Here is a 15,590-nt window from a genome sequence, read left to right on the forward strand (position 1 = left end):
CTCGGCCAATCAGAAGCGCCGAGGCAGGGACTCTCGCGTTCTACTATTGGTCGGTTTAAAAATCGCTGCAAACACAGAACGATCCATTTAAATGCTCTCGCTCGAGTCACAGGTAGTTTGGATTAGAAGACTGAGGCATTTCTTTGTTAATCTGCTTTATTACATGTGCATTGAACAGAAACATTCAATCTGATCTGGTGTAAAAGATAAAGGGAATATATAGTGAACTGAGCGTGGAAAACTTTGAGCTTTAAGGTGAGTTTGATTATTGAACAATAACTTTTTGTTGGTACACGATGTGCTTGTTTATTTAATGTATTTTTTAAAAAGCATCACCTTATGGGTTTAACTACTCATTACCTTATGGGTTTAACTACTTTCTTCGCTTCTTACCATACAAGTTTTTATAAACCGTGCTGTTTTCTGAGTAGAATACAGAGTAAACATGGGATCCAGTGAAAGCAAGATGTCTGTGGCATCAACACCTCGGGTAGATCCGAGCCAGCGGCCGAAAGCAGCGCGTGTAGCGAGACTCGCAGACCCGCGTTCACCGTCCTGTGCTATCGACCGCACACCTGTACAGGTACAAACATACAGTTTAACAACGCTTACTTTTATTACAGTTTCACCAGTTAAAGTGCTAAATAATTTAGTTGCTTATCGATAAGCCGGACTGTGAGGTGAATTTTGGCATTTCTCAGGTTCCTAATGAGCTCAGCAGTGAGCAATGGACAAATAAAATAGTTGATTTTTTTTTCATGTATTTTCCTGTAGGTGGGTGTGGCTTACTCTCCTCTGCCTGTGGTGGAGTCAGTTGGGCCTGGATTTGTTGACCCCCGATCACCCACGGCTGGCATTACGCGAACACCAATAAAGGGTAACGTTAAGTCAAGTGTTCTCCATTACGAGATCTGTGTTTGTTTCTGCATTTTTCATTCACAATATTTAAACCCAATGAAAGAAGCTCAAGCTGAGAGCAATTTTCATTAGCAAAGCCCTTTAGAGTGTTCAGTAACTTCCAGCCCACTTCTGGAAGTGTTTTTCTTCCCCTTTCCATAAAGAGTTAACGTCACAGGCCATAAACCAAACCAACCATCTGTGAGTTGAATCACATTTCTCACCAGAATTCATGCAAAAAATAATTTTAAATAATGCAGTATGATGATTTCAACAAATGCATATACTGTTGATTATCAACCTCATAGCTCAGGGTAGATCTGTCTTTAAGGGTTTGTAATTTATTTACTCGATGTCCTCAGCCCTTAAAGGTTTAGTTTACCCAAAAATAAAAATTATGTCATTAATGACTCGCCCTCATGTCGTTCCAAGCCCATAAGACCTCCGTACATCTTCGGAACACAGTTTAAGATATTTTAGATTTAGTCCGAGAGCTTTCTGTCCCTCCATTGAAAATGTGTGTACAGTATACCGTCCTTGTCCAGAAAGGAAATGGAGACATCATCAAAGTAGTCCATGTGACATCAGTGAGTTAGTTAGAATTTTTTGAAGCATCAAATAAATTTTGGTCCAAAAATAACAAAAACTATTATTATTACTTTATTCAGCATTGTATTCTCTTCCGGTTCTGTTGTCAATCCGCGATCACGAGTCCGCAGTGACGCTGATGACGTAAGACGCTGCTGACGTGTATCTGGTGTGTCCGTGTATTCGGGTTCAAATAAATATGGCTGGGCAAAAAATATGGCTGGTCTTCCTCCGTGTCGAAATCCTTAGACATGTTTGTGAAGATTGTTTTGTTTACAGCGTGCGTCTCCCTCAGACTGTAAACGAAGCTCGGGCGCACCGTTTTACACGTCAGCAGCGTCTTACGTCACCAGCGTCACTGAACGCGGATTGACAAAAGAACCGGAAGAGAATACAATGATGAATAAAGTCGTAGTTTTTGTTATTTTTGGACAATTTATTTGATGCTTCAAAAAATTCTACCTAACCCACTGATGTCACAGGGACTACTTTGATGTCTAATTTTAATTTTTGGGTGAACTAACCCTTTAAAGTTGCGATTGGTTGATGTAGCGACAAATTTTTTCTTTGTGACATACCTCCGAGTGACCAGGTGATCGAAAAAGAAAAGAAAATGCAGGGTGAGGATTTAGATATGTCCATCAGTTGTTGATGGATGGATGCAGATGATATGAATGTGAGCTTTTAGTTGATTGTTAGAAAGGGGTGTTGGAGTTTTGATAAAAAATTGCGATGCCAATTTTTACAATAGCAATTTAAAAATGAAACCTATGCATGGATTAATAGTTCACAATAAGATCAATAACAAGCATTTAGAAAATAGAAAGGGTGACTCTTTAATCTCAAACTCCTTTGTCTCCTTTACAGTGAGCGTCACATCTCTCGCTCGGCGGCTGAGCACCTTCTTTCTCAATGATGTCAAGTCCGGTGGCGAGACTATTTCTCCTCTTCCTCCGGTCTCCTTTACCAAACACCCCAGGCTGCCCAATGGGGCTCGGCAAAATGATTCCGGCCCCAGAGAGCCCCTTCTCCCTCTGGTAAAAGCTCAGAACTCCGCCTCACTCAGGGAACGCACCGATGCCGTGTTCACCCCTGCGGTGTCCTCTCCTTCACTGGGCTACGGCTCCATATGCAGCAGCCCGTTTGTGTTGGTTGGAGACACGCTGATGGAGGTAGAGGTGGATCCTGAGGCCTCGCTGGAAGAGGCGGAGGAGGCTCTGCTGCTTGGTGCTTCACCATTAAAGAAAGAGCTCAGTTTGAGTCTTCTTGCGTGTCATGAAGGTGTTTACTCATCTTCTCAGGAGGAACGTCCTCTTACTCCTCTTCCTCCTGTTGAGAATGAAGATCATTCCTACACGCTCTTCTCAGTCGCCCCAGCATCCACAGAGCCTGAGCCTGTTGCTGAAGCTGTCGTGACCCCGGAGGAAGCGGAGGTCCCATCCCAGATGTCTGACGAACAGGTTTGTTTTTGAGATTGAGACACCTTTCAAAGGTTTGAGAATATATTGTTTGACATTTATAATGTTGCAAAAGAGATCCATTTCAAATAAATGCTGTTCTTTTGAAAACATGTAAAATGGTTTCCACAAAAATATTAGACGACACAACGGTTTAAAATTGATAAAAATGTTTCTCAAGCAGCAAATCAGCACATTAGAATGATTTCTGAAAGATCATGTGACTCTGAAGACTGGAGTAATAATACTGAAAATTCAGCTTTGCCTTCACAGGAATAAATTCTATTTTAAAATGTATATCAAAGTAGAAATGTTATATTAAATTATTATATTTTCACAATAAGTACTGTTTTTTTTTTACTGTGTTTTTCAACAAATAAATGCAGCCTTGACTTAAAAAGAAATAAATCTTATTGATTATCCAATTTATTATATTTTATATATATATATATTTTAGTTTTTGTTGCCTTTTTTAAAATATCCTGCATAATTATATTAAAGTTTATTCTTAATAAATAAATAATTCTAACTTATTGCAAATTGATCAAATCATTTGATACATATATTTTTTTAACTATGTTACGAAATAGGGAAAAATACATTTGTTAAAGTTTTACTTACCGGTAAATAACTTTAAATGGATATTTTTGTTTGTGTTGTGAGCAATGAAAACTTCAGGGCAGGTGGGAATCTGAACTATTTTATAGGCCTGTTTTGGCATCAGAAACAATCCATACTGTTCCCTGTGAGAGACTAAATGATGTGTATCTCTCCTCCATCAGGTCACACCTGCACTTCCTGAGTCACGCCATGAGCAGCCAGAGGTGAGCAAACCTCTCTCGCCTCAACCGGCTGTTGCCTCCAGCAAATCCAGCCCAGTGACCAGCGTCCAGGTCGAAACGGTGCAGTCTGGCATCCGTTGTCTGAAGTTTGACACCCGCAGCCCCAGTCAAGCCATTTTTAAGCCCCAGTGGTTGGGGGTAGGATTCGGGACCGCTGGTGTCAGAGCAAGAGGGGTACAGGGACGTGGAAAAACGTTTGTCTCTTCACCGCTCTCCACCAAAAACACAGCCACAAACGAGAATAACAACATGGTTGTGCGCGCCAAACAAAGACCAAGAGGTGAGAGTGTCTCTTGGCCACATGGTTATGCGTCATTAATCGTTCTGCTAGTTTCTGATGCTACTTCCTCCATCCACTTTATTTTTCATCACAAATTTTCTTTGAGTGTGCAGGACTTCCAGTTCATTAGCCGCTATTGGTAAATAACTGGAAGAATGGCCGTGCAGTAAATGTGCAGCAAAACAGTATGTTTATGATTGATGAAGTAATATTAAAACAAATACCAGTTTGCAATATTAAGCAGCATAACAAACTGATTTTTTTACCGCGTAAATAACTGAAAGCAATGACAATGGAAGCCTTGCCTATTCAAAAAAGTAAGGTGGATAGAAGACTAACACAAGGATACATGTATATTTAAGGGTTTTTTAAATTCACTTTTTCTCTGGTTAGAAACTAGAAAATTGAGGTATTTGCTTGTTTAATATTACAGAAAAAGTTCTGATTGGTGAGGGCAGATCGCCTCTGCAGATCCTGAGGGAAGCTAATTCACCCAGAGACCGCAACTCTCAGGTAATTACACCGTTCTTAGTCACTACTTGAACCTCAGTGCTCCTTTTACTGCAGATGTCCATGTTATGCATGTAATCACTCGTGGATCTTCATGTTTCTTGTCAGATGAAGCTGAAAGTGTCCACCCCAGAAAAACAGAGATTCACCCAGATGGACAGGAGAGCTCTGACTCTATCACTCAACAAGGAGAACGAGTGAGAAACTGGGCTCACCAGGATGAATCCAGCCAACACTATGTATATACTACAATTTTAAGCCTTAAACTACATGATCATTCTATTTTTCCTTTTCTTTGTTGTTTCTTTGTGTGTTTGTAAATAAACTGTTTTTAATGTAAATAAAATTTACACTTAATTTTGTTTCTTCTTTTTTGAGCTTGTCTGAGGACATTGGATGAAACTATTATTCACAAAAACACATGCTTGAACAGATTTAAATCTTTGTCATTGCTAAAGACTGTTCACAAACCAAGTGAGGTCTGGGAACTCATCATTGACAGGGCTCAATCTGATGGGCGGGATAAACGGTTGTCTTTCAAATTCTCTCAGCACGCAATTGGATAGCTCTACAACCAATCAGAGCAACGAAGAAGGGGACGTAGTCAGCGGAGCAAGTTGATATATTAAACTTTTACCGTATCCAGTCCATAGCTGTCAACATTGAACATTGAAAATAAGGGAGATCTCCAGGAATCCATCCCCAAAATAAGGGATTTTTTTTGTTTTTTACACGACCCACAAACTTTAAAAATAAAACACTAATCATTAAAAGTCTAAAGAGTTTATAACTAGCCTATGTGTGAGAGAGAAAGAGACAGTGTGTGTGTGTGTGTGTGTGTGTGTGTGTGTGTGTGTGTGAGAGAGAAAGAGTCATTAAAACATTTTTTGTCATTAAAATAATAATATCATAGAGAATGTTTAAATACTAATATCAGCTTACGAGGGAAACGGAGGCGGAGTAGTGGTGCTTCGGAGTGCTGGAGATGATTCGGAGGTCCTTTACCGATCAGAGCGCGCGCTGACACGGAGTAAATAAAGCCTTTATACTCGACGCGTCCGCACGAGTGCGGCAAAAATGACAAGTTGATCGTTTCGCCACAGCTTTTTTGTAACAGCGCCGCATCCGAGGATGAATGACTTCAAACCGAATATGTCCGAGCTTGCTCTGACCGTCGCAACTCTGCCGTCATTGTGTTAAGCCCGCCCACCAACTCTATACACGATGTGATTGGCCTGACCAGTTTTTGGTTTTTCCAGCTAAAACGTCTATGGAGAGTTGCTAGACCAGCTCTTCTGCACAATTTTGTCATGTCTGTTAGTCATCAGATATTTGTCCAGGATCAGTGTTCTGCCTACCGTTCAATAGTTTGGGGTCGGTAAGAATTTTTTTTTTGAAAGTCTCTTTTGCTCACCAAGGCCTATTTATTTGATTAAATACAGTAAAACAATAATACTGTGAAATATTCAAATTTAAAGACTATATACTTTAAAATAGTAATTTATTGCTGTGATGGCAAAGCTGAATTTTCAGCATCATTACTTCAGTCTTCAGTGTCACATGATCCTTCAGAAATTATTCTAATGTTCAAGAAAATGCTGCTTAATATTCTTGTGGAAACTGATGCATTTTTATAGGATTCTTTGAATCGAAAGTTCAAAAGAACTGCACTGTTTGAAATGGAAATCTTTTACACTTTTTGTTCATTTTGATCAATTAAAAAGATTAAATTTCCTCATATTATAGTATATTATATACACAATTTTAGTTTTCAATTCCATCAGATATGAAAGCTTGTTTCTGCCACAGAATAAAACATTTTAAAAGATAATAGGGACTTTTTTTTGCATCTCAATTTTTACTGTTTTCCTCAGAATCTAAGCTAAAGTCTATCTTAATTCTGACTTACACAAAATTGCGACTTTATATCACGCAATTCTGAGATAAAAAGTCCGAAATGCAAGATGTAAACTCGCAATTACCTTTTTTAATTACCGGAAATAAGCTTCCATCGATATGAGATACAATTGTATAGGGGGAAAAAGGGAAAAGAGTCAAGTTTGTCGGTAGTTTTTATTTTATTGGCCTGAATAAGCAGAAAAAGACATGACACTATCAGTGAAAATCACAATCAAAAAAATCTAACACTAAACTTGAAAGAAGTTTCAATCAGACAATCTCACTAAAACTCATTTCATCTATCTATAGTTTGTAAACCACATTTTATAAAAGTGAAAATTCTGTGTAGACTGAAATTGTATACTCGATCTTGCGGAACTATTTTGGCAACCTCTGTCATGTAGGTTTGATAGCACAGGATGCATTTAGATATCAGTAAGCTTGATTCAACTAGTGTTGAAGACTTATTTCATATGCTATATTGATAATATGCTGTAACACACCCTCGTGTTAATGACCCTATCCAAAAATTACCTAAATCACCAAATAGGTCATGGCTTGGTAAATGCCCACTTTTGCAGTTAGCAGTCCCTGAAAAACAGTTTTCTGTTATTACATGGTTTCTTTGACAAGACTATTCTACAGATCAAGCCCGTCTCTAAATGAGGTTTTCTTATTCACAATCTTTCTCGTTCTGACGGCACAACAAACACATCTCTTTCCCTCCCTACTTATACAACTATATCCCATAGTCCTGTTTCAATTGTCCCCTTTACATTTTACCCTGTCTTTGACATATTCTGATTTTGCCTCTTTTTGAGACGGCGTTTTAGTTCCAGATCTTCAGAAAGCTATCCCATGATCCTGTGCAGCAGGCCATCCCATCAGGTGTCACGCCGATACAGCTCACTCTGTTGTCATGACCAGACAACACTCCTGTAAAAGACAAACACTTTTTTAATACAGATATTTTTGCATCTGATATATATTTGAAGCGTTCTCCTGAAGTTCACATCCATCTTTGTATCTCTTTCCAGTGACTCACCCACTCTCTCCGCCTTAAGCGTGTCCCAGATGTTGCAGTTGAAGTCGTCGTACCCAGCGAGGAGGAGTCTTCCAGAGAGAGAGGGAGCGAGGGAAGTCACTCCACACATGATGCTGGAGTCCTGGAACGTGATGAGCTCCTGGTCTGAACGCAGGTCGTACAGCTTGCAGGAAGCGTCGTCTGAACCTGTGATCACTGCATTGCCGTTGGGGAAAAACTGAAAAGTGACAGAGAGAAAGATGTATATATTGCAAATCTCGCTGCCACTATGCTAGAGCGTGCTATGTGGTGGCTGTAAGGAGTTTTGAGAGGTTGTTAGTGTGTTGCTATGCAGTTGCTAGGTGATTTCTAAGTTGTTCTGGGTGGTTGCTTCCTGATCCAGGTCAAAAGATCCCATCCCGATGGCTGCATCCGAAATCGCATACTTACCTACTATATAGTAGGCTAAAAAGAAGTATGTTTGAATTCACAGTACTCATAAAAGTGTAGGCAGAAAAAGTACCCAGATGACAGTTTACTATCCCACGAGGCCACGGGAAAGGATTTGTGCGACGTAACTGACGCTGGTAGGTCACGTGATGAGGGCAGCATTGCAAATGTAGTACGTTCAGATTACATTCATACTAAACACACTCATGCTATAGATAAGTAATTACTTATTCAAAATAAGTACCTACTAATAATAAGAGTATGCGATTTTGGACGCAGCCTAAGGGGCAGTTTACACGTCACCGTTTTTCTGGTCAACTAAAATCAGAAAACTTTTTATACATTTTGGCCGTTCTTTTACTCAACAGCGGCATTTTGGGGGACTGAAAACGCAAGCTTTTGAAAACGGGTTTCAAAGGGGTTTTTGAAAACTATATTGTTATCGTCTCTGTGTAAAAAAAGAAAAAGCGAATTTGTGAAAACAGTGACGTCATGAGCATGCATTTTACATGTTCAGTCAGTTTCTAGGCGCATAGCTTTTCTTTACAAAGTGACATCGCCAACTACTGGCCTGGCAGCATAATACGGTGTTTTTAAGCGTTTTCACAGATCTGTGTGAATGGGATCATTTTGACAATGTTGCCATCTGTATGCAAAAAAATGCAAAGGAAAATATTTTTCTGTTTTTAGTACATCATTGAACCCTGAAGCAGTTAATTTAGGGTATGTTTACACGACACCATTTTCAACTGAAAATGGAAAACTTTTTATGCGTTTTGGCTGTTCATTTACACGACAACTGTGTTATAGGGGCCTGAAAACGCAAGCTTTTGAAAGCGATCCCTTAACTGTCTTCGTGTAAACGTCATGCGCATGCATATTACATGTTCAGGCATGCAAATTATGTGTTCACGGGGTGTTTCTTGACAAAGTGACATCGCCAACTACTGGCCTGGCATGCATAATACAGCCTTTTTAGCAAATCCATGTGAGCGGGGATCTTTTTGACAAAGTTGTCGTCTGTTTTTAGTATTGTCGTCTAAATATACCCTAAGATCTTCCGGAGCACTTATAATGATAATTACAGACAGGTGTGTTGGATCTCTGCATTTAGGTAGATCTCCAGGAACAGGATTGGGCATCCCTGCTCTAGAATATTTCTGGTCCCAAAAAATGTCTTGAGCTGCTTCCTCAATGTAAATCTATGGGATTTTTGCTTATTGTGTTAATGAAGCAAAAGCATCTCTCCAACAAACCGCACAGTTTAATGAATTATTATTAAGTACCAATGGTGCGAGATAATCTTCATATCAACGTTAAATACATTGGTTTAGGGCAGTCGTTCTCAACCAGGGGGCCTCAAGATGACTTACAATTGTTTAAAATAAGACAAAACAAGCATTAAATTAAGCTTAAACAACTAAACATAAAGATATTTCTTATTATAATTCACTCCCTCAAAGACTGTCTTTGTAGAACCAGCTGGACTCTCACTGTCTTTGAAAACCTGTATATACAGTATGAGGTAGTCTAATTTTAAATGTGTGATTTCTAGACCTGGAAAAGTCATGTCAATTAATAAAATAGAACTAAAACTATGAAAAATGAGTGAAATAAAGCTGAAATCAAATAAAATATAGCCATTTGAAATATTAGAAAAAAAACAAAACAAAAAACTGAAATAAAATAAGTTTCATTTGAATAATTTAAAATGAATAAATAAATGACAAAAGCCTATAACAAAATGACAAAACTTTGAACTAAAATTTAAATAAATTAAAAAATATATCAAAATAAAAGTTAATAAAAAAAAATTATAAATACTATAATATTATATATAATACTAAATGGGCATTTTTATAATGTGTATACATTTTTCTAGATATCAAACTAAAATATTGTATTGGTGGAAACGACTTATCCAGTAAATTGTATAAGTAATATAAAAAATATATAAGGCATTTTCGTATCCAGTCGACAATGGGGAGCCTTGGAGTCAAAAAGGTCCTACCCCAATGGCGTTGATGTCACTCTCATGGCCTGCAAAGGTCTGTCTGCACTGTCCGTCACGGATGTCCCACAGTTTGGCTGTGAAGTCACAAGCTCCTGAGATGAAAGTGTTGAAGTCAGGAGCAACACCCAGAGACATACAGTCTCCCAAATGTCCAGCGAAGACCGTCTTCTCTGTTCCTGTCTCAATGTCCCACATAATACTGGAGAAAGGTCAGAGGTCATGTCATTTAAGAAAGTAAGATCATGTGCTGATCTGAATACATCATTTGTAGCAAAATGTTCTTTGCTCTTTTAGTTTATAGCTCTTAGAAGTCTAAAGTGAATGTACCAGGTACAGTCTCCAGAGCTGGTGATGATCTCACTGTCACTCAGGAAGCGGCAGCAGGACAGGTAACCTGATCAACACAAAATCATATACATTAAAAAAAACAGACTTCAAGACACAGCTAGCTGATGTAAAGCATCTCATGGGCTAGATATTGCTTGTGTGGATTGCTAACTGGTTCTTAAATCGGTCTGCATGAGAAGTATTTGAAGTCATTCTCACCTGTGTGTTCTGCGAGCTCACGCATGACCTTCACGTTACCATCTTTAGCCTTCAGGTTATAGATGGAGCACATGTTGTCAAGTCCTCCACATGCCACCATGTTTCCTGAAGGTGCGTACGAACATGTCATCACCCATGAGGACTTCAGGGGGATTGCATGCACCTAGACCACAAGCAGAGACAATAGTTTGTTAATATTCTACAGATTAAGTTTTTTTTGGAAAATGGTTATATGTACATTAGGCCTCATTCATGAAGCTTCAGAGTAATTTTCAATGATACTTATTTATCAATCATTTCTTTCTTCTGCGAAACACACACACACAAATATATATATTTTGAAGAATGTTGGTAACCAAACAGTTTTGATTTCCATTGTATTTTTTGTACATATAATGGAAGTCAATGGGAACCAAAACTGTTTGGTTACCAACAGTCTTCAAAATATCTTCTTTTATGTTCCAGAGAACAAAGTCATAAAGGTTTGTAACGACGTAAAGGTGAGTAAATAATAACAGAATTCAAACTTTTGGCCGGACTACCATTTTAACTAATTAATTTTGTTATATATTATTATGGCAAATAGTGTTATTATTATCAAAATGAAGTGTCATCAGTTATCTTAAAAGAACACAAAATGGTATGTAATGTTTTTTCGTACTAACTATTTTGAAAATATGAACACTTTAATGAATCTGAAAATTTATATCAAAGGTTTTGTGAACAATTTACATAAAAATTCTACTCGTTTTTCATGAATGAGGTCTAATATTTCACAATGGCAACTTTCATTTGAGACTTTATTTTTCATAATAGCTATGATTGTCATGCACCATACTTTCTCATAAGTGTGCCTTTATCAACTGTGAGATTTAAAGTCACAATTAAAAGATACAAAGGTGAGTCAATTGTGAGAAATAAAGTTGCAATAGCACTAAATAAAATCAGAATGACCTTAGTTTATCATAAATATGTTGCATAAAGCAGCTTCCATGTTTTCAAAAAGAACTGAAAGCATCTCAGCCCTGCTTTAGTGCTTCATGTCATTTAAATGCGTCTCCTCCCTCTTGCACACAAATGTGACCACTGGCAGATTCTGATTTTCTTAATAGCCTTCACCAGAACTGATTTGCATTTAAATGTACGTGACAGCAGCTCCAAGTTAAAGCAACAGATTATGTAATTTATTACATCTGAAACAATTAGTAATGATAGGTTCAATGATTTTTAGCCTTTTTGTAGTTAAGTTCTAATATCAGACTGAGGAAAATTGAACTGAAAAACCTTCCAATACCTTATTGGTGGTGTAGCTGTCCCATACAATCAGTTTACCGTCTTGAGATGCACTGACACACAGCCTGAGAGAGAGAGGCAAAAAGAAACATCAGGTTAGAAATTAAATATTTTAGGGGACCACAACACTGTTATTTTAGTAATATTTATATATTATTTAATAATATTTTGAATTGGCTTTTATTTTAGTTTTAGTAATTTTGTTATGTGCTTTTGTCATATTTTTATTTAGCATTCATTTATTTTTTATTTCCAATGTTACCAAAGCAACATTTACGTATTTATATATACATTTATGTTTTATATTTATATTATATTGTATTTAAGCTTTAATTTAAATATCGAAAACCACAACTAGTGGAGACTGCTGAAGGATGTCGCTAATATCATCAGGGTTATAGTTTTGATTCTAAAAGGGATCTTGAAGGCTACATATTAAATACTTATGACTTCTTTTATTTATTATACTTATTCATACTTATGACCTAAACACAATGCATAAATGTAAATGTATGAAAAATAAAAGTTTTGAAAAGACTTTAGCATTAATTCAGTGTTTATCTCAAGTGAATTTACTATCACACAAAAGATCTGATCCTTTTCCAGGTATTGGTGCAGGATTCTAATTTCTAAGTCACTTAATCACGATTCAGACCAGCCTCGTTAATGTCAGAGATAAAGAGCCACATCTTTTTACATGTATCCATCTGTTCATAATAATTTATCATTAATTTCACTTATCTTTGCCTAATTAAAGCGCAAGTCTATTAAAAATGACATATCAGTATCATGTAAATATGTGTATATCGATATCCTTGTAGACTAGTACATGTGGTAGAGCCTGTGTTGCTTTTATTTGCATATATTATTGTGTTTACTTTGAATCTGTCCCCCAGTGCATGGCATAGATTTTGGCCAGATGTCCTCTCAATGTCTTCCTGGTCTTTAGCTGGACACGTCCCACAACAGCTGTCCCCGCCACATGATCCTGCAGCGTCAGGTCCTGCACTGCTTTACGGGCCGCCTATAGAGCACAAAACATACAGATATTACAGCTGATCTATAACTGAGAGTGAGTCTGTGATGTTCTGTAAAGTTACGTAAATGTTAGTGAAGTTATTTAGGGGGGGGGGGGGGGACTATAGACACTAACAGTGATGTCATCCTTCAGGCTCTCCGCCTCCTTTCGCAGTTGCTCCATTTCACCCATGGCAACGGTTGTCAGGCACGATCACCCACAGACACAGACAGGAAGTGAGGTCAGTAGATCCAAGAGAATGCTGGGGAAAACTCCTGAATGTGAATATACATTTAATTGTTACAGTAATCATGACAGTGCAATTTATTTGACTGCTTGTGGGAAGAGCTTGTTGTTGTTGCTTTCACTGTGATATATCTTCAGTTGCCTCTTCAACAGCTATTTGCAATTCAAACTCCCTTCGACCTGGTTTGCAAATCCTCACAAATAAGGATGCATGCAAAATTTCACTTGTACCACCACAAACATGCAAGGGCGTAATGAGTCAGAGTCAAGCACACTGACGTACACCTGCTCTCATTTATTCAGATATTACACACATAGATAGTTTAGTTCATAAATATATCATATATATATCTATATCTATATCTATAGTACATTCATTTTTTGGTTAAGTCCAACTGCTCCCATGAAATAAAAGGGACTTTACTGTGTAACAATGATAAGTGTGACTCTATTAGGACATTACAACTGCTTTAATTTGCCCTCAGAATCAATGAAGGAAAAAAAACAATAAAACCTTTTTTTTTCTGAAAACACTGAGATCCATGTTATATATTATTGATGAGGTTAAACTCTCTCAGTATTGTCATCTATAATAATTTTGCCCTTCATTTTGGATAGTTAACCTATAATTAGTGTGCAGTCAGTCATCTTAATGAAAATATATTTTGCGAGTCATAAAGCATACCTCTTAAGTTTGAATATAATGTCTTACCTTACAAAAGAAGATTAATACAAGCTATTTCCTTTTGTCGAATTCTTTTTTGAATCTTTGTGTATCTCCCGAGCTCTCATGACCAAATGACTTTTGCCTAAAATTTGTTTGAGAGGAGAAAGCGAGAGAACAAGGGTGTGGATGGGAGAGAGGTGGGCCGGTGGGAGGGAGCTGTCCTGTAAAGGACATCAATAAATAGTCCCTGTTCTAGAACTAGAGTTGAACTTCATACCTAGAATTTTTGTATTTGACATCAGTGTGAATTAAACAGCTAGAAAATGTGATTACCAACAAGACCGTGAGCACCAAACGCCATAACCAGAAAGAGATAATGAGAGAGAGAGAGAGAGAGAGAGAGAGAGAGAGAGAGAGAGAGAGAGATAGAGAGAGAGAGAGAGAGAGAGAGAGAGAGAGAGAGAGAGAGAGAGAGAGAGAGAGAGAGAGAGAGAGAGAGAGAGAGAGAGAGAGAGAGAGAGAGAGAGAGAGAGAGAGAGTTTAAATCCACACTGCTGAGATTTTAAGGGAGGCCTTTTGAATCAAATCTGCTCTCATCCGATTATTGACTGCTCTTTGCATCTGGATAAGAGCTACAGCAGAGATGGGGAGGGGGGTAGATGGATAGAAACAGAGAGAGAGAAAGAAAAAACTAGGAATGGGTGTGAAAGTGTGGCCTAGCCGTCATTTGAATTATTACTTTGTTGAAAGAACATTCTTCCATATTATTATTCAGTAATTTACAAACTTTTCATGGTTAAAAAGTCCTATAACTATTTATACAGAACCTAAAAATTATTAATAATGTCTAGCTGATAATTTACATTCATTATACTATGATTAACTATTAGGGCATTGGAAATTATTTCATTTGTTTAGAGCATTCTTTGTAATGTAGAGAAATTATTATTCCTTTTGTACCAATATCCGTTTTATTCAATAGCTTGCCTCTTCTTATATCTTAAAAAACATTAATGCGGACTAAAAATGGCAGACCAACAAAAAAAAGTCAATATTTTTATGGATTTAAAGCATAAAACTGATTGACACTTATGTTACGGTTTGGTTCTGACCTGAAGTGGACATTTCTGAGTGGAATTCATTATCATAATCTTAACTTTGCCATAATCATAAGGTAAAACTAAAGCAACAGAAAATGAACCCAAAATATACCATTGAATAAGTGAAAAAAAAAACCTCTCACTTACCCGTTCCTCTTGGTCGTTTCTCCGCTCTATTTGTAATTCTTATACCTTTCCAATTCTCTATCCACTTGCCTTTCCTCGGGACAGTGTTCATTCAGGTTTTCTGCTTTACGCACCTTCTGATCCCTCTCTCTCTCTCTGTAAACTCTGTGATGCCTTTGTGATGGCTAGATGAGGATTGGAGGGGATGAAGTGAGATCAGGGCTGAAAGGATAAATCCTTGGATGGAGAGAGCGAGAGGGAGGGAAATCTGTTAGGAGAGGAGAGAACAGAGAGCAAAAGACAAGAGAACTAAATAGTGGAGAGAATCAGGTCATGGGGTCACATGACAAAAAAAAACAGGTGTGTGGAGGGCCAAGGTGAAGGAACAGTAGATAATGGAACAGTAGATAAACAGAGGATAATTTTACTTGTTTTCTTTTTTTTATCTTTTTTTTAATTATTATTATTTTTATTTATTTTGTTCAGAGAATGCATATCCATTCATTTTCCCTGTTTAGAAAATAGCAATGCCAATGCTGGCTAAGTTTGCTTTGAGATGAATAGTGCTCATATAAGGATGAAAAACCCTACAATAAAAAAAGTATGGGACAGATTTTTCCAGACCTGATCCTA

The 15,590-nt window shown here is 37.5% G+C and overlaps 2 protein-coding genes across 3 annotated transcripts; one reads left to right on the top strand and one right to left on the bottom strand.

Moving 5' to 3' along the window:
- The first annotated feature begins 141 nt into the window (after positions 1–141).
- cdca3 (cell division cycle associated 3) lies at positions 142–4,929 on the top strand. 2 transcript variants are annotated; one of them, XM_056269968.1, is made up of 7 exons: positions 142–255; positions 439–583; positions 775–877; positions 2,353–2,945; positions 3,725–4,064; positions 4,498–4,577; positions 4,683–4,929. In XM_056269968.1, the coding sequence occupies exons 2-7, from the start codon at positions 446–448 to the stop codon at positions 4,773–4,775; spliced, it is 1,347 nt and encodes a 448-aa protein (XP_056125943.1). In that variant the 5' UTR covers positions 142–255; positions 439–445; the 3' UTR covers positions 4,776–4,929. The 2 variants fall into 2 exon arrangements, with proteins under 2 accessions (XP_056125943.1, XP_056125942.1); XM_056269967.1 differs by having other exon boundaries at positions 143–255; positions 432–583.
- Positions 4,930–6,633: 1,704 nt separating this feature from the next.
- On the bottom strand, positions 6,634–15,227 carry gnb3a (guanine nucleotide binding protein (G protein), beta polypeptide 3a). The gene is made up of 9 exons (XM_056269972.1): positions 14,979–15,227; positions 12,954–13,093; positions 12,679–12,824; positions 11,802–11,865; positions 10,508–10,670; positions 10,289–10,355; positions 9,959–10,160; positions 7,519–7,735; positions 6,634–7,409 (listed from the first exon to the last, which is right to left on the bottom strand). The coding sequence occupies exons 2-9, from the start codon at positions 13,008–13,010 to the stop codon at positions 7,303–7,305; spliced, it is 1,023 nt and encodes a 340-aa protein (XP_056125947.1). The 5' UTR covers positions 13,011–13,093; positions 14,979–15,227; the 3' UTR covers positions 6,634–7,302.
- Positions 15,228–15,590: the final 363 nt, after the last annotated feature.

This window comes from Rhinichthys klamathensis, unplaced genomic scaffold (assembly GCF_029890125.1).
Source record: "Rhinichthys klamathensis goyatoka isolate OS25496 unplaced genomic scaffold, OSU_Roscu_1.1 h1tg000295l_1, whole genome shotgun sequence".
NCBI classification, from domain to species: domain Eukaryota; kingdom Metazoa; phylum Chordata; class Actinopteri; order Cypriniformes; family Leuciscidae; genus Rhinichthys; species Rhinichthys klamathensis.

Coding starts and splice junctions, on each gene's coding strand:
- gnb3a (XM_056269972.1), bottom strand. CDS start 13,010: ATGGGTGAAATGGAGCAACTGCGAAAGGAGGCGGAGAGCCTGAAGGAT. Junction 12,825..12,953: donor GCCTGAAGGATGACATCACT/GTTAGTGTCTAT, acceptor TGTGCTCTATAG/GCGGCCCGTAAAGCAGTGCA. Junction 10,671..11,801: donor ACAGCTACACCACCAATAAG/GTATTGGAAGGT, acceptor CTTGTGGTCTAG/GTGCATGCAATCCCCCTGAA.
- cdca3 (XM_056269968.1), top strand. CDS start 446: ATGGGATCCAGTGAAAGCAAGATGTCTGTGGCATCAACACCTCGGGTA. Junction 584..774: donor TCGACCGCACACCTGTACAG/GTACAAACATAC, acceptor ATTTTCCTGTAG/GTGGGTGTGGCTTACTCTCC. Junction 2,946..3,724: donor CCCAGATGTCTGACGAACAG/GTTTGTTTTTGA, acceptor CTCCTCCATCAG/GTCACACCTGCACTTCCTGA.